The 23,942-nt window shown below is 38.9% G+C and overlaps 2 protein-coding genes across 2 annotated transcripts; both read right to left on the bottom strand.

Moving 5' to 3' along the window:
* Positions 1-208: 208 nt before the first annotated feature.
* LOC145067487 (protein FAR1-RELATED SEQUENCE 6-like) lies at positions 209-1,732 on the bottom strand. The gene is made up of 3 exons (XM_079014621.1): positions 908-1,732; positions 401-805; positions 209-325 (listed from the first exon to the last, which is right to left on the bottom strand). The coding sequence occupies exons 1-3, from the start codon at positions 1,730-1,732 to the stop codon at positions 209-211; spliced, it is 1,347 nt and encodes a 448-aa protein (XP_078870747.1).
* Positions 1,733-1,746: 14 nt separating this feature from the next.
* Positions 1,747-2,514, bottom strand: LOC145067486 (protein FAR1-RELATED SEQUENCE 8-like). The gene has a single exon (XM_079014619.1). It carries the CDS (start codon positions 2,512-2,514, stop codon positions 1,747-1,749), a length of 768 nt encoding a protein of 255 aa, XP_078870745.1.
* Between the last annotated feature and the right edge of the window lie 21,428 nt (positions 2,515-23,942).

The following is a 23,942-nucleotide window of genomic DNA, read 5'->3' as shown; positions in this document are numbered from 1 at the left end:
TGATCCTAAATAAAATAAAATCATAATTATTCAATAAATAACCAATGTACCCTTTATTTAGAAAGCAAGAAGTGCAATTCGTAACACTATCACAATGTCATTCGGTTCTTTCAAAATCATTAAAAGCAAATTAAATGAAACTAAAAATTAATCTTTTTTCAAAAAACCTATTTTATACTATTTCCACCTACTCCTCGGTCTTTATCATTCAAACCGGTACATTAAGATCAAACTGGCAGTTCGACTCGTTATTATAGGAATTTGCTCCATGCTCACGACTTGAATCCATTTGATCTTGTTGTATGTTGTTCGTTTTTTCACGTACCTAAAAAAACTCGGTAATTATAAACTATGTTAACCAAATTAAAAAATATAAAAAACTAAATAGATAAAATATTACATTTTTCTTTGTTTTCTTCTTCATAACTTGTTCTACTCTAGATTCTTTTCTTTTTGATGGTGGACGGCCTTTACTACGCACTTGCATGGGTGGTAACAACTTCGTAGTCGAGTCTGAAACACGAACATCTTCAACTACCAAATTGATGTTACTACTACAACCCCAAATTGAATCATCATTTAACTTTTCTTTAGCCATATTTACACAACTTAGCAAGTATTCATACATTTCGCGGGAATTAGCAATATGCGCAACCTCGTAAAAATTGGAACACAAGTGGTCAAATTGTTTAGCATTTTCACCACTCATCAAATCTTCATAACAATTTATCACTAAGTAGTGTCCATGCTTCACATCTTTCCTCCACCGAGACAAAATATACCGTGGATGGATTTCTTTAACATCCTTCTCAATCAATATTTTCACTACATGCCTACAAATAATTCCTCAAAACTCAAACAAATGACAAGAACATTGTATATCACATTCAGTCTCATCATAACTAACGATATAAACAACTCTTTTTTTAGAATCTCCATGTTTCCCTTCCACAATATCTGTGACATGAAATACATAGCGAGCACCATCTATTTTGACCAATGAAGAATTGCAAAACAACATACCTCGCAACTCATCTTGAAACAACTTAAATATTGCATTTGTGTATGCTTCCTGAAACTGTCTCTCAAAATAAAACCCAGTTACTAATTTATATGAACTATTGAGAGACTCAAAATCAGCCTTATTTTCTTTTTCAATCTTGCTTTTCAGTGCATTGTCATATTGCTCAACAAATTCTCGTAATGAGGTTTTAGAATTAACATACGCATCAAAAAAAGCATTCATGCTTTCACTTCTTTGCGTAGTAGACATCCCTGCCCAAAAGTTTTCTTTTACATATATCGGTACCCAACGCATTCGCTCGTTAAATAAAGAACTCAACCACTCATTTTTTTCAAGTGCATACTTTTCAACTAGCTTGCACCAGCCATCTTCAAACTCTTGAGTGTCCGTAGACTCGTATACAAGGGTTTTTAGAGTCTTCTTTATTACTTTATATTGAGGCAACCTACTTAACTTTTCAGGAATCTTTTTCATAATATGCCAAAGACAAAGACGATGATGAGATTCAGGGAATACCTGTGCAACAGCTCCTTGCATTGATCGACATTGATCTGTTATTATTGCTTTTGGTGCCCGTCCATGCATGCATTCTAACCATGACTTGAATAACCATACATATGTTTCTATGTCCTCTCTTGAAACCAAACCACATCCAAATAAGATAGATTGCCCATGGTGATTTACTCCAACAAAAGGCGCAAACGGCATATTATATTTGTTAGTCAAATATGTGCTATCCTTGACCTTGCATCTGCCCAAAATACATTTCGCATACGACCTTCATCATCCATATCAATCACGTAGAAAAAATTTGAACTCCTTTTTTGCATACGGACAAAATAATTACGAAGTGCCTCGGCATCCCCAAGCCCAAGTCTTAGTTGTCTTACTTTTGTGATGTAAGATCTACAATTTGTCTCGCCAAAAGGCAAATTATCATACCCTTTCGCTTCAACAACTAACGAGTGAAAACTTTTATTTAACGGAATTCCAGCATAATCATTCAATTCAAGTCTTCTCTTAGCATATGAATCCATTTTCTTATGTGATCGTTGGAAACGAGATTTTTTGGGACTTAAAGCATGATTATGTTCAAGAAAAACACTAGAGATAATGCATCTTCCATCACCATATGCAATTACGCTAATTTTTGCTTTACAATTTGTTTTAGTGGTCTTTTTATATGGTTTGCTTGTTTTAGGAACATATACCCCTCCTCTAGCACATCCAAGTGAATAGTATGTTTTAGCACAAGAATCTTTTGTTCTTGTACTAGATTTCCGTATACCAAATCCAGTCTGGAATGCATATGCTTTAAAGTAATTGTAAAGGTCTTCTTCTGAATCAAACTTCATTCCATCTTTAGGAATTTTTTGATCTTGAGGATTAAGAATTGTATGCCCTTCAACTGAATTTGCAGCCTCTTCAACTGAAATTGCAACATTTTCTACTGAATTTACAGCGTCTTCAACTGAATTTGAAGCGTCCATACTGATCAAATATCGAATATTTTATTAACAACAAACCAAAGATTTTATCAATAATAAAACAGAGACCATCCCAAAATTTTATTAATATATTTTTTGTAAATTGTAAATTAATTTTGTTAATATACTGTGTAATGAATATGATTTTGTAAAATATAACCACGGTTGTAAACCTTATCAGAAATCTTATGAATATTATAAAATAATTTGAGAAAACATTATATTATTAAAGGAAGTCAATTTTAGTTTGTACGTTACTTTGGCTTTAAGCTTCTCAATTAATTAAACTATATAAATACGAACTATGAGCATTCATTGCAAATACCTGATTGTTGCCTATAGTTTGCCTTTTTGATTGTTGCTGCTTTGATTGTTGATGCTCTTGCTGGCTTTGCAATTGTCGTTGGCAATAGGGTATACGAGAATAAGGGTTTGACAAGGAATTGGTATCTGCGCACCTTCATGTGATAATCTTACGTGATTTTTTTTTTCTTTTTTCTCAATTACCTGATCAAGGGCACTATAGAAATATCAAATTAAATTAGATGAGATGGAATATTGATGACAAATGGTATAATTTTAGTGGGTAGGCATATTAGTAGGAAGAAATGGTAGGAGTCAATTTAATTTCTCTTTTTTCTTTCATTTTCACACTTGTCATTTTGTGGGAATTTTAGATTTTTATTATCCACTTGTCATTTTGTAGAAATTTTCATTTTCTTAAAATAAAATTCCATAAAATTGTAATGGGTTTTATAAGGAAAATAAATCATCCTATTAATTTGATAATAAATTCTTATAAATAATTCAAACGATTTAATTTCTTTTGCAAATGTTCAAAAATATTACATTTTGTTATGTAAAGTATTATCTTATAAAATATTTCATGTTTATATAATGATATTAAATTTTTATTTTTAATAAACCCATGTAATACACGTGTTCACATCCATCCGGTAGTAAATAAATTATGTGGTCGAAGGTAAATATCCCAATTAAGGAAAAGTGTCTATTTAAGTTATTTGGTTGAAGGTTTTATCCTTTTCATAATCGAATTGAAAAGTATTTATTGGGCTTATTGAGCTTTCTAATTTCAGAAGAAATAAAACATTTCTTATGTAAAATGTGGGCCGCTTTAATTGGAATTCCAGCCCAAAATAGATAAATTAGAGAGATAGGTAGAGATGTATATTAGTTTTGATCTGATCACAATATTTACGTGCATTGTTTATTTATATTTGGTTATGATTATGACGTTCTGAAAAATATTTAGTTTTTTACTGTTCCCAAGCCTGTTTAATAAATTTTACTCATATAAATTATATAATTAGTAGGCTCGGCCTAAAGATGTGCCGGATATCCAACCCTAATTGGGCAAGTAATTTTGTTCAAAGTTTATCATTAAAATTCTTTTGTTCAATTGATTTCAACAGCGATTCTTTTTAATTTTTATTAAGACCGTAAATAAACTAAATATTCGGCGAACAGTTCATGATCTGTTTGCTGGGAAGTTCATTTATGTTTGTTTATTTAATAAACGATCGAACATGAACAAGATATCTGGTTCGTTTAGTTAAGTGAATAATGCTCTCGTTCCTTCATTTACATTCATTCGTTTATATATATATATATATATATATATATATATATATATATATATATATATATATATATATATATAATGAATTAGCGATTAGCAACTTAGCGTTGAAAAAAGGAAAACATAAGGAAAGTTAGTAATATTGATTAAGTGAATCCATCTCCCCGATCATCGTTTTTATTTTCAAATAACAACTTCGTGTCTTCATCCAAATAATTAGGGTTTACTTAATCAAACACCTTCTCCAGCTTATATACGATCAAACTTTTGTTCAAGCCATCTCAACCTTAGACGATCATACTATTCAAGCCGCCTCCAACTCAGACAAGATGATCAAACTTCGTCACGAGACCATCAGACTTCTGGTCATGCCGCTTCCAAACTTCTTGTCAAGCTTGAGCATCGATCATAGACCATCGTCCCCGTACTCTATCTTCGACTCATATGTCGTAAGAACATGATCAGATCAAGTGGGAGAGAATCGTTGAGGTATTCAAGAGCAGGAGTATTTATGAAACTAGGATGAGTTTCGCATCCCCGTCGGGGAGGAAGGCGACCCAAGTGGCTGTTCGGTTCGAGGGTTGTGTGAGTTAGGAGTTCGACAAAACTTCCTAACATGTGAATTGTGTCCTCTTGGTGCTTGATAGCAGGATTTGGGGAATCAGGTTTGGGTTCCAGTCATGAATTGAGTTCAGTTTAGGTGTTCGGTCGAGCGCGTGCTCAACTCTGTGTGTGTTCGAAATGATAGATTAGGAGTAAGGCTTTGGGTTGTGATTGTGGTGAGGTGAAAGTGTTGTAAGACTATGGGAGAACCATAACATTCACTAGTGATCAATTGGAACATGAGTGTTGTAAGACTGTAGGGGAGCCGTAGCATTCACCGGTCCTTAGACAGCGGTAGGATAATGACAAATCTGTAATAGCCCTCGATTTTATTCGGTAAAGGGTATCATGGGAAGTGATTGGGATCATCTGATTGGTTAAGATTTCAAGAGTAGTCTTCTGGATTTCTAGAGCTGAGTGATCATTGTGTTTGGCTAGCAATAATGTTCTTGTAGTGTTCAATGCAGGATTTGGGTGTATTCGTGCAAATTGGGGGAAGTGGATCAGAGATCCATAAGGTTTAAGAGGTGAGAGAGCATCGTCGAGTCCAAGTGGGGGAGAAATAAGTGGTTGCTTAGGCCTAAGTTATGTTGGTGGGAGCTTAGGAAACTCCCAATCACCGGTCGGCATCGCCTTGATTATGCATAGTAGGCAGTGGGAATTCAAGGTATGACCCAAACTCGTGATGGGTTACATGATTCAACTCGGGAGGTGCGACGTTGTGATAGTTTGAGAGTGGTAAGGCCATGTGTGGTAAGCATGGTTGGATGGAACTATGTTAAGGTTGCGATAGGAACATGGCATTCATCGGTTCGAAGTAGACTAATTATGTGATGTTCTCGAGAATGGATGGGGAATCAGTCCGTGCCTTAGGCACGCTAGCTAGGGTTGACAGGGAGTTATTCCATGTTCTAGGCTGAGGTTTTTTGGGGTCGCGGGCGTGCCCGTGTGATTATGAAAATTCAGCTTGGAACCGGTAGGGACTATTGAGTCAAGGGTTTGGATCTTGAGTTGCAGGACATGCGGGTAACTAGTGCGTCACGCAGAGGGGTTTAAGCTGGGTAGCCTTGTTGTTGGACTCTTGGGAACTTGGTGGTTGGACTAGGTGCGAGAGTGGAAGTCTTAGAGATGGTTTAGGTATACCTATTTATCGTTTAGGTAAAGGGGTTGCTAATCAGAAGGTGTGTTGTGGAATGCAGGTGTAGATTCATAGATGTTGGGTTATGAGTGGGGTATCAAATTGGTTCGGGTAAAATCTCGAGTGGGGTATCCCGCACGTTCTGTGTAGGGTTTTGTTTCAGTGTAATAAGGATTTGGGGTGTCATTATTTCTAAGGCATCCATCGTAGGGTTCAAGAGTAAGGAATGGATTTAGTATAATGGCAGGATGAGCCACTATGTTGTACTTTTGGATGGTACTATTTGGGGAAGGACCACAACATGTTCGGAACCCAGAGAAGTGGATTTGATGGCGGGGTGTGGCGGAGCAGTTTTCGTCAATCGAGATCTTCTTTGAGGAGTCGTGTGGGGCTACTGCTTGTTTTTGCGTCTTTTAGCCCAACAATCAGCTAGGTGTCCAGTGTTCGAGTAGTTAATAGATAAGTTGGGATCAGGCATGTCACTGCTACTTTTGGAAAGCAACAAGTGGCAGCAGCATGAGTCGGTGTGGTATCAGTGATTGGCTTTCAGGTGTGGAGTTGCTTTTTATTCGTGGTATATGCTATGTCGTTGTAGTTAGATTAAGTAATCTTAGAGTGGCTGATTATACCCGGTTGTGCAGCTCTCGTCTGAGTCTAACCGTTATAGGGGTGAATCTTTTACTCGAAGGATTATCTGATCCTTCGGTCAGGTATAAGTGTTCTATAATTGTATATGATCGGTGATTTGTTTCCTTCAAAAGCATCAAGATAATCCGGGTTGGAAGTATTTTTCCTAGTCTGGTTTTCTTGTGGAATTAGTTTGATAGTGGTTCAGATGGAGTGAGCTGTCAAGAAGTTAGATCGATTTGAGATTGTCGGTAAAAGGAAAAGTAAAGGTGGCTTTCTGCAAGAGTTTGAGGTTCGTTATGCCATAATTGATTCCAGTTGTCGTGTGAAGATTATTTTGTGCGTTAAATTTTTGTTTTTGATCATCAGGTAGCTTGTTTTGTTATGGGTGTTAATAAGGAGCGATTTCGAGGATGAAATCTAAATTAAGTGGGTGAGGGTTGTAACATCCAGAATCTAGAAGGTCAATGATGGAAATAAATTCCCTTTTTAGACTCCAACTCATCGAGTTTATGGAATAAACTCGACGTGTTAGAAACTTTTGGGATGCGTGTTTTTACGGACCAACTCATCGAGTTTGTATGGGGAAACTCGACGAGTTGACGCTGTTTGAGAAAACCCTAATTTTAGGGTTTTTCACCTTTTTTAAAGACCTTAAATCCCTTTGATGGCCTCCTTACCAGCCTCCTTGTCCAGAAAACCCTAATTTCATGTATTACCCTTCAAGATTGAGTGTGTGAGCTTGTGGTGAGCTTGGAGAGTTGGTTTTTAGTGATCTTTGGAAGGAGTTTGAAGAATGAGGGTGCTTAGTTTGGAAGGAAGGCTTTGGATCCAGAAACCCTCCATTTGTTGCAGTCCTTTTGAGGTATAAAGTCGAAACCTTGTGTTGTTGTCTTCTAGATCTCTTTATGGGATGTTTTAGTTTGATTTTTTTGGGTGTTTGATTGGGTTGTCCATGGGATAAGGGTTTCAAGGGTTATTATGCTAGATCTGACCCTTTTGATGACCTCTCATGGCATAAAGTTGCAAGCTTTGCTAAATCCTAATTCCCATCCATGCATTAAGTCCTTTATTAAGCCATTTTGCGCTCTAGGGTTCCTTTCTTGCATGAATGAAGGTAAAGTTTGAAAATTTACGTGATAATCCAACCTTGGTCTGCCAGATCTGTGTTTTGGGAGTATGTTTAGAGAGTTTAAGGGCTTAATGGGTTAAGCCTCACTCTATTAGTTAAGGATTCGGGTTTGGGTTCATTGTAGTGATTTTTGAGGATAAAAGTGGAAACTTTACCCTTCTAGTCATCATTTAGGAAGAGATTTGAGAATGGAAGCTTCTAGATTCGATGGAAACGGCTTAATGCATTAAGCTGTTTGATTCCTAGCCAACTTGATGAGTTCATGAGGAGAACTCGGCGAGTTGATACGTATTTTCCCGATCTATGCATTTATGGGAGAACTGGACGAGTTGAAGGACAACTCGGCGAGTGGGGTCAACTCGGATTGTTGACTTTGATCTTTGACTTATAATTAAGGGAAATAAGGGCTTAGTATAAGGCACGTAGGGGTTCGGGCCAATTTAGGAAATTGGGCCATTAGTGGGCTTTGATGGATCTAGTAGTTTTTGATATTTTGGGCTTGAGTTGCTAATGGGCCATCAGGGTACCAAGTGTTTGGACTAGGAAAAATTGTTGGTCCTTAAGGCAGGGCCATGCAAGGAGTTTGGGCACAGTTTGGAAAATTGGGACATTTGTTGATTAGTGGGCCTTTGGGCCTTTCCGATTGTAGTTTGTGTCATGGGCTTGGTCTAGGCTAGGTTGGGGGTAAAATGGTCCTTTTACCCCATGTATGGAGTTGTGGTTATGGATTGGAGCCCAATTGTTAATTGGATGCATTATTGATATTGCTAGTTTAGGAAGCCATCCGGGCAGCAGCCAGGGACTCTTCCAGTGAGCTTTTGCAGTGCGAAGTGAGTCTCCTCACTATATCTATGGGTCGAAGGCACCAATATCGGCTCATTATGTGTTATGTGGTATGATAATTGTTTTATGATATGTGTTATACTAGTTGTCTCTGTGATACTTGCATGGAAGACCTCAGGGGGAGCCCAAGGCAGTTGGATATCAGGCCTTAGGGGGTGCCCATGACATTCCAGGAAAATACCATGGGGGGAGCCCATGACATTCCGGATAAAGACCATGCAGGGGAGCCCATGACAATTATATGTATGTTGCAAGGTATTCTGTGGTTGTATGTTTATGGTATTTTAGGGAACTCATTAAGCTTTGTGCTTACGGTTTCCAGGTTATGTTTCAGGTACTTCAGTTTTCAAATGAAAGAGCTCAGGACAAATACAGGGCACACACCACATGTTTTCCGCATCGTGTGAATTAATCTAATTTGATAATGGTTTGTTAACTCTTGGTTACCATCGTTTCATGAAAAATAAATTTATTAACGATTTATGAATCAAAAATAAAAAAAAATTATTTCATCATTTTTGGGGCGTTACAAGTTGGTATCATAACCTTGGTTTGAGGGATTCGGACATACTCTCGAGTGCGTCTAAGCTCAAACAGAGGTTTTGGTAAAGTTTTAAAAAGAATAGTATTTTTAAGAAAAGAGTTTTCTAAAATAAGAGAAAGGTGTGGTGCGTGCAATCAGCCGAGCTCAAGTAAGTTTTCCCAAAATATCCATACATGTTATCTGTTATGATTTGATTTATAAATCGGTGAATCGCATGCTAGTTAGAACCAAGGAAATGCTTAGTTGTTGCATAATAGCATGTTAGGAGAGAGGCATTTGTATGTATATTATAAGAGCTGGTAGACTTGCATGCTAGAATTGATTAGTGAGTGATAGATTAGATTGATATGTGTAATGCTTAGTAGTATCGAGAGTATTGAATGTTATGTTGCAATGGGAATATCTATTGGTATCAGTAACTGCAAAGTGTATGCTTTCAAAATTGTATACGGTTAGGATCTTATAGCCTTAGGATAATTGATTTGGCCTTATTTCTTGTTCCTTGTCTGGTTGTGGTTCTGGAGTAGAGTCTATTATTTCCCAGTCTATTTGATCATGTTCTGTGTATGCTTTGCATGCATAAGGCAGCAGGCAGTAAGGGTGGAATTTCTTGCATCAATGGTAGTGTGTAGGGTGAATGAGCTATGATAGTTCTATAGATTGGAGTGTTACTGCACGAATGTTGTTTGCTTTGTGCCTTGTGGAACTCTTGGATGATGGGAGTCAGCTGCTAAGTGAATATGCCAGTATTCATGAGGTGGATGACTGGCATTATGAGGAGTTATTCAGCTGTTGATGGCAGAGTGAGTTTGAGAACCTGGGGGTAGCCTAGGAAGTGCTTCGGCGGGTTTTGTGTTGTTGTTTAGCAAATATTAGTGCATCAGTAGAGTAGGTGACTTAGAGGATTCATGATGATCCATGAGGAGAGTATGGGTAGGTGTAGAAGGTAGTATTGGGCTCGTACTACTGAAGGCACAGGATCCATACTCGAATTATGGAAAGTATTAGACAATCTAAGAAGCTTGGGGAAGAGGATTCTAGAGTATGTTATGATCTTTTACATGATTGTATTTTGGTTTGGCGATGAGCTTCCAGGAAGGAGGTTTAAGTTTTGTTTCCGACTTAAGTAAGGGTACTGAGCCGACCAGTAAGCAGACGCATGAATTTACTTGGTCAGGAGATTAGCTGTGATGTTTTGGAGAAGACTCTTGTAATCTTCGGTTCGGTCAAGGAGAGGTTTTGGAGATCTTGGGTGAGTGCTAGGAAGCATTCCGTGTTGAGTTTATGGCGATCATTGGAGCTCACATTCTTTCCGAGAGTTTCGTGATCTTGGATCTCCTGCATTTGATGGAGTTTGTCGTTTCAGGAGTATGAGTTCCCATAAGCATAACACGTTTGACCATGTGAGCAGGTGATATTACGGGTATGTATCTTTTGTTTTCATTTCGTTACTATTAGTATTTATGTTGCTTAGAGTGTTTTATTGGTTGGGGTAAGTGATATATCTGTTCCAATTCTCTAATGTTGTGGGTTATATCTTCGAGAATTATTGTGTGTCTTTTGCATGACGGGAGTCATTAGTGGGATAATTGAAGGGTTGTTCCTTGTATAGCAGAATCCAAGTGTTCAGTCGTATTTTTGGTGGAAGTCGAGAGCTGTTCAGGGGCATTGTGTGTAACATTTTATGGTCAAGATGTTTCAACGAGTTTAATCGCCAGTATCGTCAGGATTCAATGGTTTTTTCCAGTCGTGTTGGTTGACCATTAGGGACGACTAGGGAAGTGGTCCATTGATAAGGTTTTGGTCTGGGTATCAGTTCTGAGGGTTGCAAGTGTTGGGTATTGTATCCTTTTAAGTGTTTGGGATCATTAGTGTTGTCAGGATTCGGGAAGTGTTCAACGGATCTTCAGGGATTGTGTAGTCTTTTGGAATGGTTCGTAATGGAACACTAGTATTAGTAAGAGTTGGTTGTCAACAGATTGTTAGGGCAAGAAAGGTTGGGAATCCTTCAATTCTCATATGTCGTGAGAACATGATCAGATCAACTGGGAGTTAATCGTTCATGTATTTAGGAGTAGGAGTGGTTATGAAACTAGGATAAGTTTCGCATCCCCGTTAGGGAGGAAGGCGGCCCAAGTGGCTATATGGTTTGAGGGTTGTGTGATTTGGGAGTTCAGTAAAATTTCCTAATGTGTGAATCGTGTCCTCTTGATGGCAGGATTTGGGGCATCAGGTTAGGGTTGCAGTCATGAAATAAGTTCAGTTTGGGTGTTCATTCGATTGCGTGCTCGACTGTGTGTGTGTGTGTTGAATTGATAGATTAGGAGTAAGGCTTTGGGTTGCGATTGTGGTGAGGTGAAAGTGTTGTAAGACTACGGGGGAGCCGTAGCATTCACTAGTAGCCGGTTAAGGTAAAGGTGTTGTAAGACTATGGGGAGCCGTAGCATTCACTAGTGATCAGTTGGGGTGTGAGTGTAGTAAGCTGCAGGGGATCCGTAGCATTCACCGGTCCCTAGACCGCGGTAGGATAATGGAAAATCTGTAATTGATCTTGGTTTTATTCGGTAAAGGGTATCATAGGAAGTGATTGGGATCATCCGATTGGTTAAGATTTCAAGAGTATTCTTTAGGATTTCTAGAGTTGAGTGATCATTATGTTTGGCTAGCAATGGGGCGCTTGTAGTGTTCAGTGTAGGATTTGGGCGCTTTATGGTAATTGGGGGAAATGGATTAGAGATCCATAAGATTTAAGAGGTGAGAGAGCATCGTCGAGTCCAAGTATGGGAGAAATAAGGAGCTGCTTAGGCGTAGGTTGTGTTGTTAGGAGTTTAGGAAACTCCCAATCGCAAGAAGTGGGAAGTAAGTTAAGGTTGCGATAGGAATGTGGCATTCATAGGTTCATAGTCGACTAATTATGTGATAGTCTCGAGCATGGAAGGGGAATAAGTTCGAGCCTTGGGCATGCCGGACAGGGTTGCTAGGGAATTATTCTCTGTTTTAGGCTGAGGGTCATTGGGGTCCGTGGGCGAGCCCGAGTGATTATGAAAATTCAGGTTGTAACCGCTACAGACTGTTGAGTCAAGGGTCTGGATCTTGAGCTGCAGGACATGTGGGTGACCAGTCTATGATGCAGATGGATTTAGGTTGATTAGCCTAGTTGTTGGACTCTTAGGAACCTATTGGTTGGACCAATGTGAGAGTGGAAGTCTTGGAGATAGTTTAGGTATACCTATTTATCGTTTAGGTAAAGAGGTTGGTAATCAGAAGGATGTGGTATGGAATGCAGGTGCATATTCGTAGATGATGGGTTATGATTGGGGTATTAAATCGGTTCGGGTAAAATGTTGAGTGAGGTATCACGCACATTCTGTGCAGGGTTTTGTTTCAGTGTAATAAGGATTTGGGGTGTCATTATGCCTAAGGCATCAAGTGCAGGGTTCAAGAGTAAGGAATGGATTTAGTATGATGGCAAGACGAGCCACTATGTTGTACCTTCGGATTGTACTATCTAGGGAGGGACCACAGCATGTTCGGAACCCAAAGAAGTAGATTTGATGGTGGGGTGTGGCGGAGCAGTTTTCATCAGTCGCGATCTTCTTCAGGAATTGTGTGGGGCTACTGTGTATTTTTGCGTCTTTTAGCCCAACAATCAGGTAGGAGTCCGATGTTCGAGTAGTTAACAGATAAGTTGGGATTAGGGAGGTCTTGACAACATTTGAAAAGAAACAAATGGCAGCGGGATGAGTCAGAGTGGTTTCAGTGATTGGGTTTCAGGTGTGCAGTCTCTTGTTATTCAAGGTATATGCTAAGTCGTTGCAGTTGGATTAAATAATCCCAGAGTGGCTGATTAGACCTTATTGTACAACTCTTGTCTCAGTCTAACCGTTGCAGGGATGAATCTTCTAATCGAAGGATTATCTGAGCTTTCTGTCGAGTATAAGTGTTCTATAGTTGTATGTGATTGGTGACTTTGTTCCTTTAAAGGCATCAAGATAATCTGGGTTGGAAGTATTTTTCTTAGTCTGTTTTTGCTGTGGAATTAGTTTGAGAATGGCTCAGATGGGGTGAGCTGTCAGGAAGTAAGATCAATTTGAGATTGCGGGTAACAAGAAAGGTAAAGGTGGTTTTCTACAAGAGTTTGAGGTTCGTTCTGCCAGAATTTATTCCAGTTGTCATGGGAAGATTTTTTTTTTTTGCGTTGAATTTTTCGTCAGGAGAACTCGGCGAGTTGATGCGGATTTTCCAGATCTGTGCATTTAATGGGAGAACTCGACGAGTTGAAGGACAACTCGGATCGTTGACTTTAATCTTTCACTTGTAATTAAGGGAAATATGGGCTTAGTATAAGGCCCGTAGGTTGTTGGGCCCAATTTGGAAAATTGGGCCATTAGTGGGCTTCAATGGATCTAGTAGTTTTTGGTATTTTGGGCTTGAGTTGTTAATGGGCCATCGGGGTACCAAGTGTTTGGACTTGGAAGAATGGTTGGTCCTTAAGGCAGAGCCATGTAAGGAGTTTGGGCCAAATTTGGAAAATTAGGACATTGGTTGATTATTGGGCCTTTGGGCCTTTTAGACTGTAGTTTGGATCATGGGCTTGGTCCAGGCTAGGTTGGGGGTAAAGTGGTCCTTTTACCTCAGATATGGAGTTGTGGTTATGGATTAGAGCCCAATTGTTATTTGGGTGTGTTATTGATATCGCTAGTTCAGGAAGCCGTTAGGGCAGTAGCTGAGAATTCTTCCAGTGAGCTTTTGTAGTGCGAGGTGAGTCTCATCACTATATCCATGGGTCGAAGGCACCAATGCCGGCCCATTATGTGATATGTGGTATGATAATAGTTTTGTGATATGTGGTATGCTAGTTGTCTCTATGATACATGCATGGACGACCTCGAGGGAGCCCGAGGCAGTTAGATATCACACCATGGGGGGTGCCCATGGCATTCCAGGCAAAGACCATAGGGGGAGCCCATGACATTCCGGATAAAGATCATGCGGGGGAGCCCATGGAAATTATATGTATGTTGCATGGTATTTCTGTGGTTGTACGGTTATGGTATTTTGGGGAACTCACTAAGCTTTGTGCTTATAGTTTTTAGTTTATGTTTCAGGTACTTCAGTTTTCAAATGAAAGAGCTCGGGACGATTCCAGGGACACACCACATGTTTTCCGCATCCTATGAATTACTCTGGTTAGATAATGTTTTGTTAACCCTTGGTTACCATCGTTTCATGAAAAAGAAATGTATTAACGATTTATTAATCAAAAAGAAAAAAAATATTTCATGATTTTTGGGGCGTTAGATTTCAACCCACAATAATTGAGTTTATTAATTTCATCAAATTAATTAGCTCAATTACCCATTCCTGCTATCCTCATTTTCTGTCACTAAAGTATCTAAAGTAAGGTACGTACCCTAAGGATCATCATCGGGATGACAACACTGCTTAGGAGATTCCTCAACAATATGTTTCAGTAAGGCAAGCATGATGGGGATGGAGTACACAGATGAACACATCGTTCACAAACACCTACAGGTTGCAAGCCTGCCAGCGTTCCGCTAGATTGTCTAGAATAGTCCATGGTCGTCATCTATACTCCGCTAGATAACTAAGTCAACTTAAACATCGAGGCCTCTCATCATTTCATTTCATCTATCATCATCTATATCATCTACCCATCTTTAAACATCATAATTATAGGTATAAAATACATATATTGTTTATGTCAAATAAAACAAGTATATTTTGTTCATCAAGCATAGATATCAAGAACACATATAGTATGTACACATAGCTCATAATTTATATTAAATACTTCATATCTATGTGTAAGATGAAAGTAACTATGCAATCACTTGTTAAAGTGATGACTTCAAACTCGGGCAACACTTCGCTTATAACAATTTTATTTTACTTTGACGAAACCAAGTATCATCACCACTAGAGTTTAGTCTAACATTTATTTTGACTAATTTTTAACTCAAGGTCTATGAGCTATATTGTTTTATATGTGTTAAACAATTATTTTCAACTACTACGTACGGACAGGGGCCAGTCATGAAACACCGGAGGGCAAGACCATTTTGGCATTTAAGGTGTTCTGAAATCCAACAACACTTTGCGGCCCTTCAAACCAAATTCCCCGTACCGCGAGTAGTTAAAAGGTATTATAATAACATTTTATATATTTTATAATACATATATTGTTTATAGGTTCAAAATAACGATATTGAACTTAAACATAAGCTATACTTAATGTAGGGTAAGCATAACTCACTTACAAGGTGGTTTAGCTAGGAGTCAGGCTCTATAGGGGCAAAACTTTTGAGCCGAAAGATCTTCTTCTCGGAGCCTTCTAGCACTCTAGGACTCACCTATAGCACTTGGGAAGTGCTAGGGAAAGAGAGGGGTTTAGAGAAGTAATTGAGAGAGAAAGAATGGGAGAGGTGTGAAGAAAATGGAAGAACATCGCATCTATTTATAGGCTACATCTTTGGTCTTTACTGGGCGTAGATTCGGAGTACGCTGTGTGTACAAGGCTCTACGCTGCGCGTAGAAGGGCCAGGTGTCGGCATCGCATGCAACGCCGTGGAGAGAAAGCGAGGGTTTGGATCTTAGCCACATGTCAGCCTCACATTCTTCTATAATTTAATAAACTTCTAAATTCCATAGCTTTCGCATACGAGCTCCATTTTTTAGGTTATTTATATCCACGCTTAGGTATCGATTTGATCTACAACTTTCGTTTAGACTCCATCGGCTAATTTGACTTTATTTTTAAAGTTATATTTTAACAAACGTAGATAGATGAAGTCCGTTAAAAATTCATAACTTTGTCATCCGATGTCCATTTTCATTTGTCTTTATGTCGTTGAGCTCCTATTAATGAGATCTTTGATTCTCATTTAGATTGTGTCGGCTAAAAATTGATCGATCTAAAATTCAATTTTCGGTTGTGCACTACTATGTTAAATCTTAGGAAAATCAAAACTTCCTCATACGAAGTCATATTTGGACGTTATTTTTATGGACGTTCTCGGTTTAATGTATTCTATGACTTTCTTTTAGGTTGCTTAGTCTAATAAGTATTTTATCTCAACCTCATGTTTTACAACACACAACGTCGTGCCGGTTTAGTTGCTAAACTTCGGCGGGTCATAACTTCTTCGTTATAAGTCTGATTTTAGCATTCCTTATATCCCCGAAATCCTTGTTGCGACCACTTCAACTTTCTTCATAGATATTGGGTCTATCTATTATTTTATTTTTGACTCTTATTTTTATTCTTATTTTTTATATCATTATAAGCAAATATAATGCACATAAATCACATAAATCACATAATACTCAAATAATTCTGCTTCATTAACTCAAAATAGGATACAATTATTGACCCTAACTATTACATCATCATAATGCGTAGGCTAGAAACACTGGCGTTACAATTCACTCCTCCTTAGGATGATGCCATCTCGAAGTCATGCATCAACAAACAGATGTGGATAACGACTCATCATATGGTTCAACCCATTTGTATGTTTCCATCGCACGAGCACCAAGTTGACCATCTTGCATCACAACTTCTTTGTCTTACGATCAATAATTGCTTCAGGCTTTTCAATTAACCTCTTATCTTCATCCATCCTTAACTCTGAAAGTGGAATTATATCGGGAACTTCTCCTGTCAACTTCCTTAAATAACACACATGGAAAGTGTTATGAATACCATCCAATTCTTTTGACATTTCCAGCTTGTAAGCTTGGTTCTCAATCCTCTGAAGAACCTTGTGTTGGATAAGGTGTCTAAGTCCATAACTATTTCTGGTTAGTACTTGACCCGACCCGACATGGTCCATTTGGGTTGCATGGCACCATGCAATTGGATAGACTAAATGAGAGGAATAACACTTGGAGATTATTAATATATTATAAGTTCTAATATATTAATAATATTATTTGATTAGTTTGATCAAAGAATTAATTTGGAATTAATTAAGTGATCAAAAGAGAACTAATTAAATATATGGGTTGATTATGTAAATCATTCATATCTTGTATAGTGGGCTAAGAGGCTCCATGGATTATCAAGTTGGGTTCTACCCATAGGATGCTCCATGGATGCTGCATGGGAGTTACAAACCCATGGGTCATGGAAATGAAGAGTCATGACACATTAGGGTTTACATGGTGTAACCCTAGATGTGTCAACACTATATAAGCATCCCATTCTCCACCAAAATCGGTTACACATAAGAAACAAGAGGGCTAGGCCGATTTCAAGAAGTGTGTATTCTCTCAAAAGTCTTTCCAAGAGCATTTGGTGTTGTGTGAAGCATTTGAGGCATCACACTTAGGGTGCTAGGCTCACAAGGTTTCAAGGAACATAAGCAACAACAAGGTAAGTTATTCTATCTTTCATTCAAGTTAGAAATTGTTCCCCATGTATACTAGATAGGAATATAACCTTGGAATTCAACTTTGCATGATAATTAGACAAACATAGATCCAAGGTTATTAGGGTTGCATGTACACTTAGGAAGTGTTAGAATGCTCAAAACCAATCAGTGGTATCAGAGCCTAGGCTTGTTTGTTTGTTATTTGTGCTTAAAAGTTGAAAAAAGTCGAAAAAACTTGCTGTCTGCCTGATGAACTCGCCGAGTCCATGGGGAGACTCACCGAGTTCACTTGTATCTTCAACCTACTCGCCGAGTAGGTTCATGCACTCGGCGAGTAGGAGCTACAGAGTGCAGATTTTCGACTTTAGTTGCTGGAAATGGACTAGAAACATTACCCTAAACTGTTTTGGTACTTGAAAACTTGTTTTAGATGGTGTAATGTCTTTGCTAATCCATTTACAACAACTAGTTATCAAAATTACAAAGTTTTAAGTGTAGTTTTGATTCATGAAAGTGCTTATGTTCATGTTCTTGATCTTATGATGTTTAGATGATCATATGAATTATTTGTAACCTATGTGGTAGTTTAATTCTTGATCATAATGTGTTTTAATGGAGTCCATAACTTGTCCTCAAGTTATGGAAAACAAAAAGTCACTTGAGTTAAAACCATTAAAAGAACACAAGAGTTAGAAAAATGAAGAGTCTTCATTTTATTACTCTAATAAACTCATAAGTTACCAGAAATGAAAAGTTTTGAAAGTTTACAAAACTTGCCCTCAAGTTTTGGAACAATTAAAGTCATGTGAAAAACTTTAGTTCCAACCCTTAGAATTTTAAAAGTTAAAATTCAACCCTTATACTTATATTATTATGATTTAATAATTTTATATATGTATAAGAACAAAGTCGTCTTACCGCTAGTATGCCTCATTCACGAAGCTGATCTATAAGGTGGGTATAAGGTTGTTGCCTATAAAATGGCAACTTAATGGGTGTCCACTCTCACCTACCGCTTGCTTGACCGGTGGAGGGTCGTTAGCCGAATGGGTAAGACAAGGACTTATAAATTCTCATTAGAAGTATGATGAATATTATAAAGTAACTAAATGTTTTATTAAATACCCAATCTTAGTTACTTTAGGAAAAATGTGAATAAGGTGCTAATCCATGAAATTACACTTTACACTTTGTTTAAGTCGTTGGTGGAGCGTGTGTGGTTAACCGGCACACTAACTTGGACTTAACAAGGTAGGTAAAGGGTGACTTAAAGTTTATTATAGTATCGGTGGAGCGTGTGTGGTTTACCGGCACATCGATTGAGTGATAAAATTTAAGGGTACCAAGTGATTTGCATGGTTACTTCACACCTCGTTTTGTGATCCTCGGTATCCCAGTCACAAAACTTGGAGGGCACACTCGAGATTGAAACATGCCTTTGAAAAGTTCATTGAATCTCAAAGAGTCTAGGAATTTCTAAGAACCAATCAAAAACCTAATATTTAATATTTCGGTTTTCGTGGTGGGAATTGGTGAATCGTCATTCACCTACCTTTCAAATATGTTATAGCTTGGATTACGGCATACCTCTTCTAAGTTATAATATATTGTGATTGGGTCCTAGCCTTAATATTACATTTGGGTGTTTTATTAAGGACTCTCTAAATATCTAAACTAATCTTGTCCTTTTCCTTTAGATGTCTTCAAACAATGCTGCTTCTAGCTCTAACCCTAATGGCTCCTTTACCCTTATGAACTTGTGTGGGAAAGTCGCTTTTGACGGATCCAACTTCAATGAGTGGATCAGAAACATCAGGATGATTACCCGCTACGAGGACAAAGAATATGTCCTTGACAAGGAGCTTAAGGAGATTGATGAGACCACTGCAACTCCTCAGGAGATCGCTGACTTTCAGGCACATGAAAGGGATGCTACGAAAGTGGCATGCATCATGATGGCCACGATGACAACAGAACTCCAAAAGTCTTATGAGGATTTCTACCCTTATGAAATGCTCCAAGATCTGATGGAAAGATACCATCAAAGTGCACGACAAGAGAGGTATGAAATCATCTGCTCCATGATAACAACCATGATGGACGACGGAGAATCCGTCACGAGCCACATGCAGAAAATGCAAAGGTATGTGGATCGTTTGCTGAAGCTTAATGTGAACTTCCCCGAGGAGCTTGCAATAGATATCATTTTGCACTCCTTACCTTTATGTTATGATCAATTCCGCATGACATACCACATGAACATGGAAGAGGTCACACTCAGAAAACTTCAAGGACTCTTAAAGACCGCGGAAAGTGGTCTTAAGGGTAAGTCGGTTGTTAACACTCATACTCCAAATTCTACTCCGGTTTTGGCAATCGGGAAAAGTCGAGGGAAGAAGAGAAAGAGCTCTTCTAAGGGTACCAAGGCTCAGACCCTTGATGGCTCTTCTTCAAGTGGAACCAAGAAAGGTTTCATGACTCCTTCTTCTGACCCAAAAGAGGCTGAATGCTTCTATTGCCATGAAAAATCACATTGGAAGCGGAACTGCCCAATATACCAGCAAGATGTGAAGGATGGGAAAGTTAAACCCAACCATGCAGGTATTTACACTATCATTTCTAATAACTCATCCCATTCTAAACCTTGGGTCCTTGATACCGGTTGTGGTATTCATATTTTTTGTGGCTTGGAGGGACTAAGAAGAAGTGAGAATGTGGAGTAAGGAAGAATAAACCTGATCATGGGGAATAGGAAAGCTTTACCTGTTACCAAGATTGGAGTTTATACTTTATCGCTAAGTAGTGGGTTTAGTTTAGATTTGAATAAGTGTTGTTATTCGCCAGAAATGGCAAGAAATATTATTTCCTTTCATGAATTGTATAAACAAGGTTTCACCTTTTCATTTGATAATGAAGTTGGTTCGATTAATGCTTTCTTTAATAATGTTCTTTATTTCAAAGCATTACCTTGTGATGGCGTGTATGAAACAGTATCTGTGGTTGATAACTTAGGAAATAATGTATTGTGTATTGATTCTGTTAATAATAATAACTTCGAAAAAGCATCATTATGGCATTGTTGTCTTGGACATATAAGCAGGAAACGCATAAGCAAACTCCAAAAGGATGGAGTCTTGGAGTCATTTGATCTAAAGTCAGATGATAGTTGCGAATCATGCTTACTTGGAAAAATGACAAAGTCACCCTTCACAGGCTCGTGTGAGAGGGGTGAAGGTTTGTTGGACCTTGTACACACGGATGTGTGTGGACCATTCAAACATGCCACAAGGGATGCTAATCGTTATTATTTGACTTTTACTGATGATTACAGTAGATATGGATATGTCTACTTGATCAAGCATAAGTCAGAGACTTTCGAAAGGTTTAAGGAATTTAAACAGGAAGTCGAGAATCAATTGGGAAGGAACATTAAGATGCTTCGATCCGATCGTGGTGGTGAGTATCTTAGTTCAAAGTTCCTTGACTATCTAAGGGAATGTGGGATAGTCTCACAATTGACACCTCCCAGGACACCACAGTTGAATGGTGTGGCTGAGAGGCGTAATCGAACCTTTTTGGATATGGTTCATTCCATGATGAGTCGAGCTTCACTACCAATCTCATTCTGGGGGTATGCCTTAGAGACTGCCGCCCATATCCTTAATCTAGTCCCTACAAAGAAAGTTGCCAAAACTCCTCACGAGATGTGGACTGATAAAGTGCCTAAACTAGACCACATCAGGATTTGGGGTTGCAAGGCTTTCGTGAGACGCGAGACTTATGATAAGCTCGAACCCCGAAGCGAGAGGTGTATTTTCATCGGCTACCCACAACAATCCTTTGGTTACCTCTTCTACAGACCTAGTGAAAATGTGGTCTTTGTAGCTAGGAGGTCTTTCTTTAGAGAGAGAGAGAGAGAGAGTTCATAAACCAAGGAAATAGTTGGAGGAAAGTTGATCTTGAAGAAATTCAAGAGTCAAGCGGTGGAGGAACTTCAAACCCTAGCACTTAACTTGAGGAGGAAACTCCTGTTGAGCCAATTGACAAGTCTGTACCTCTGAGGCGATCCACAAGGGTTAGGAATGCTCCTGAGCATTACTATGGATTCCATATTACTGCAGAAGGGGATACACTTATCAGTGATGAGACACTGATAGGTCTAGATGAACCTAGCAGTTACGTGGAAGCCATGGCAGGCCCTGAGTCAGCTAAGTGGAAAGAGGCAATGGACAGTGAAATACAGTCCATGTATGACAATCAAGTTTGGAACTTGGTTGAGAATGTACCAGGTCGTAAGACAGTAGGGTGCAAATGGGTCTTCAAGAAGAAGACTGACATGGATGGTAAAGTACACACTTATAAGGCTAGACTGGTTGCAAAGGGCTTCTCTGAAATTCCTGGAGTGGACTATGATGAGACCTTTTCTCTAGTAGCCAAGATTAAGTCTATTAGGGTTCTGTTAGCCATAGCTGCATTTCATGACTATGAAATATGGCAAATGGATGTCAAAACCGCTTTCCTTAATGGAAAGTTGGCTGAAGATGTTTACATGAGTCAGCCAGAGGGTTTTGTCAGCAACGAGTACCCTAATAGAGTGTGTAAGCTTGAGAAATCCATTTATGGATTGAAACAAGCACCTCGCAGATGGAATCTTTGCTTTGATGAAAAGGTCAAGGAATTTGGCTTTTCTAGGAGTGAAGATGAGTCTTGCGTGTATGTCAAGGCTAGTGGGAGTATAGTTAGCTTTTTGGTGTTGTATGTGGATGACATACTACTCATAGGAAATGACATCCCAACTCTACAGGAAGTTAAGTCCTGGCTTGGGAAGTGTTTCTCTATGAAGGACCTAGGAGAAGTTGCCTATATTCTAGGGATAAGGATCTTGAGAGATCGGAGTAAAAGACTAATTGGACTTAGTCAGAGTACCTACTTAGCTAAGGTGCTAAAGAGATTCAGCATGCAGGAATCCAAGAAAGGAGAGTTACCCATCTAGAGTAACACCAGATTGAGTAAGACACAAAGCCCTAGCACTGAGGCTGAGATAGCAGAAATGAGTCGAATACCTTACGCTTCGGTAGTAGGATCGATCATGTATGCTATGATGTCTACTCGACCTGATGTAGCCTTTGCCCTGAGCATGGTTAGCAGGTATCAGGCGACTCCTAGCAAGGCACACTGGACTGCGGTAAAGAATATCCTTAAGTACCTACAGAGGACTAAGGACTGGGTCCTTACCCTCGGTGGGAGTGATGACTTGAGAGTTGTAGGGTATAGTGATGCTAGCTTCCAAACTGATAGGGATAACTTCCGCTCTCAGTCGGGCAGGGTCTTTACCCTAAACGGAGGAGCAATTTCTTGGAAGAGTTCCAAGCAAGAGACAGTGGCTGATTCAACCTGTGAATCAGAGTATATTGCAGCTAGCGAGGCGGCAAAGGAGGCGATATGGCTGAAGAACTTCATTGGAGACCTTGGACTTGTACCAGCTATAAAAGAGCCAATGGAAATTTTCTGTGATAGTGAAAGTGTTGTTGCCTTAGCCAAGGAACCAAGGGATCACGGGAGATCCAGACACATCGACAGAAAATACCATTTTATCAGACATCGGATAGAAGAAGGACTCCTCGTGGCAAAGAGGGTATCATCGGATGAGAACCCACCAGATCCCCTCACGAAGGGACTGACTCGGGTTAAGCATCTCCAGCATGCTCGGAGCATAGGGCTGAAGGATGATATTAGATTTAGTAGTTAGATAACCTAGAAATTTGTAAAGTGTAATTGACATTAGATGATGAATAAAAGGTGTTTTATTTATGAGTAAAGTGTTGCTATCTCTTGTCGATCGTTTACTATATTTCTTTTGCATGTTTTGACTTCCAGAATAATTTTGTTTGGTATAACATATTATTCAAACCTCCACAGTTAGTCATATGTCGAAAGTAGGTATGAATCAAGACTGTCATGATTGGTTGTAGAGGTCTAAGGTGTTGGACAAGGCTACAACAATCATGAGTGCTCATAAGTTCTGAGCATTGGACTCAACCCACGCTCACTGGAATCACTTCATGGAATTCTATCTCGAGTGATCGTGAGACGGTAATATCATATAAGTCTTCAAACCTAGAGATATGATTTGTTACTTACAAGTTGGTTATGCATTGATTGTATGAAAATGCATTGGTAACTCGATGTTATAAAACGTGCTTTTGTGTATAATTCAATGAGTGGTAGAACAAACATATGAGTCGAAGTTTATCCGTTCCTTCTTGGATTAGAGGCTGATATCTGGGCCCCTCGATGATTTTGTTTTGACCTATGTACCGGGCCCGGTCAGAACTAAGTTGATGTGTTCAATTAAGTTCTTTGTCAAACAAATCGGAAATCGGGAAACAAACTGCTGGACAATAAGTAAGACACTGTTCCATGTATTTGTCCGGCTGATATCTAGAACAAAGGATTATATCATCACTTATCTTAAATGGCGTATCAACATCTTCTCAGTTCCGAGAGACCTTGAAAGAGCTACGATTGCCGGTCGGTTCCTGAAGTAC

Source organism: Lactuca serriola, chromosome 8 (genome assembly GCF_051521515.1).
Source record: "Lactuca serriola cultivar US96UC23 chromosome 8, Lser_US96UC23_V15, whole genome shotgun sequence".
NCBI lineage: Eukaryota > Viridiplantae > Streptophyta > Magnoliopsida > Asterales > Asteraceae > Lactuca > Lactuca serriola.
Note: the sequence above shows the minus strand (reverse complement) of the source record. Positions and strands in the feature narration are given on the sequence as shown.

Excerpts from the sequence above, each read along its gene's own strand:
- LOC145067487 (XM_079014621.1), bottom strand. The coding sequence starts at position 1,732 with ATGCCGTTTGCGCCTTTTGTTGGAGTAAATCACCATGGGCAATCTATC. Across the intron at positions 806-907 it reads AAAAAAGAGTTGTTTATATC|GATGTTAAAGAAATCCATCC; the intron begins GTTAGTTATGAT and ends TTGATTGAGAAG. Across the intron at positions 326-400 it reads AGAAGAAAACAAAGAAAAAT|GTACGTGAAAAAACGAACAA; the intron begins GTAATATTTTAT and ends GAGTTTTTTTAG.
- LOC145067486 (XM_079014619.1), bottom strand. The coding sequence starts at position 2,514 with ATGGACGCTTCAAATTCAGTTGAAGACGCTGTAAATTCAGTAGAAAAT.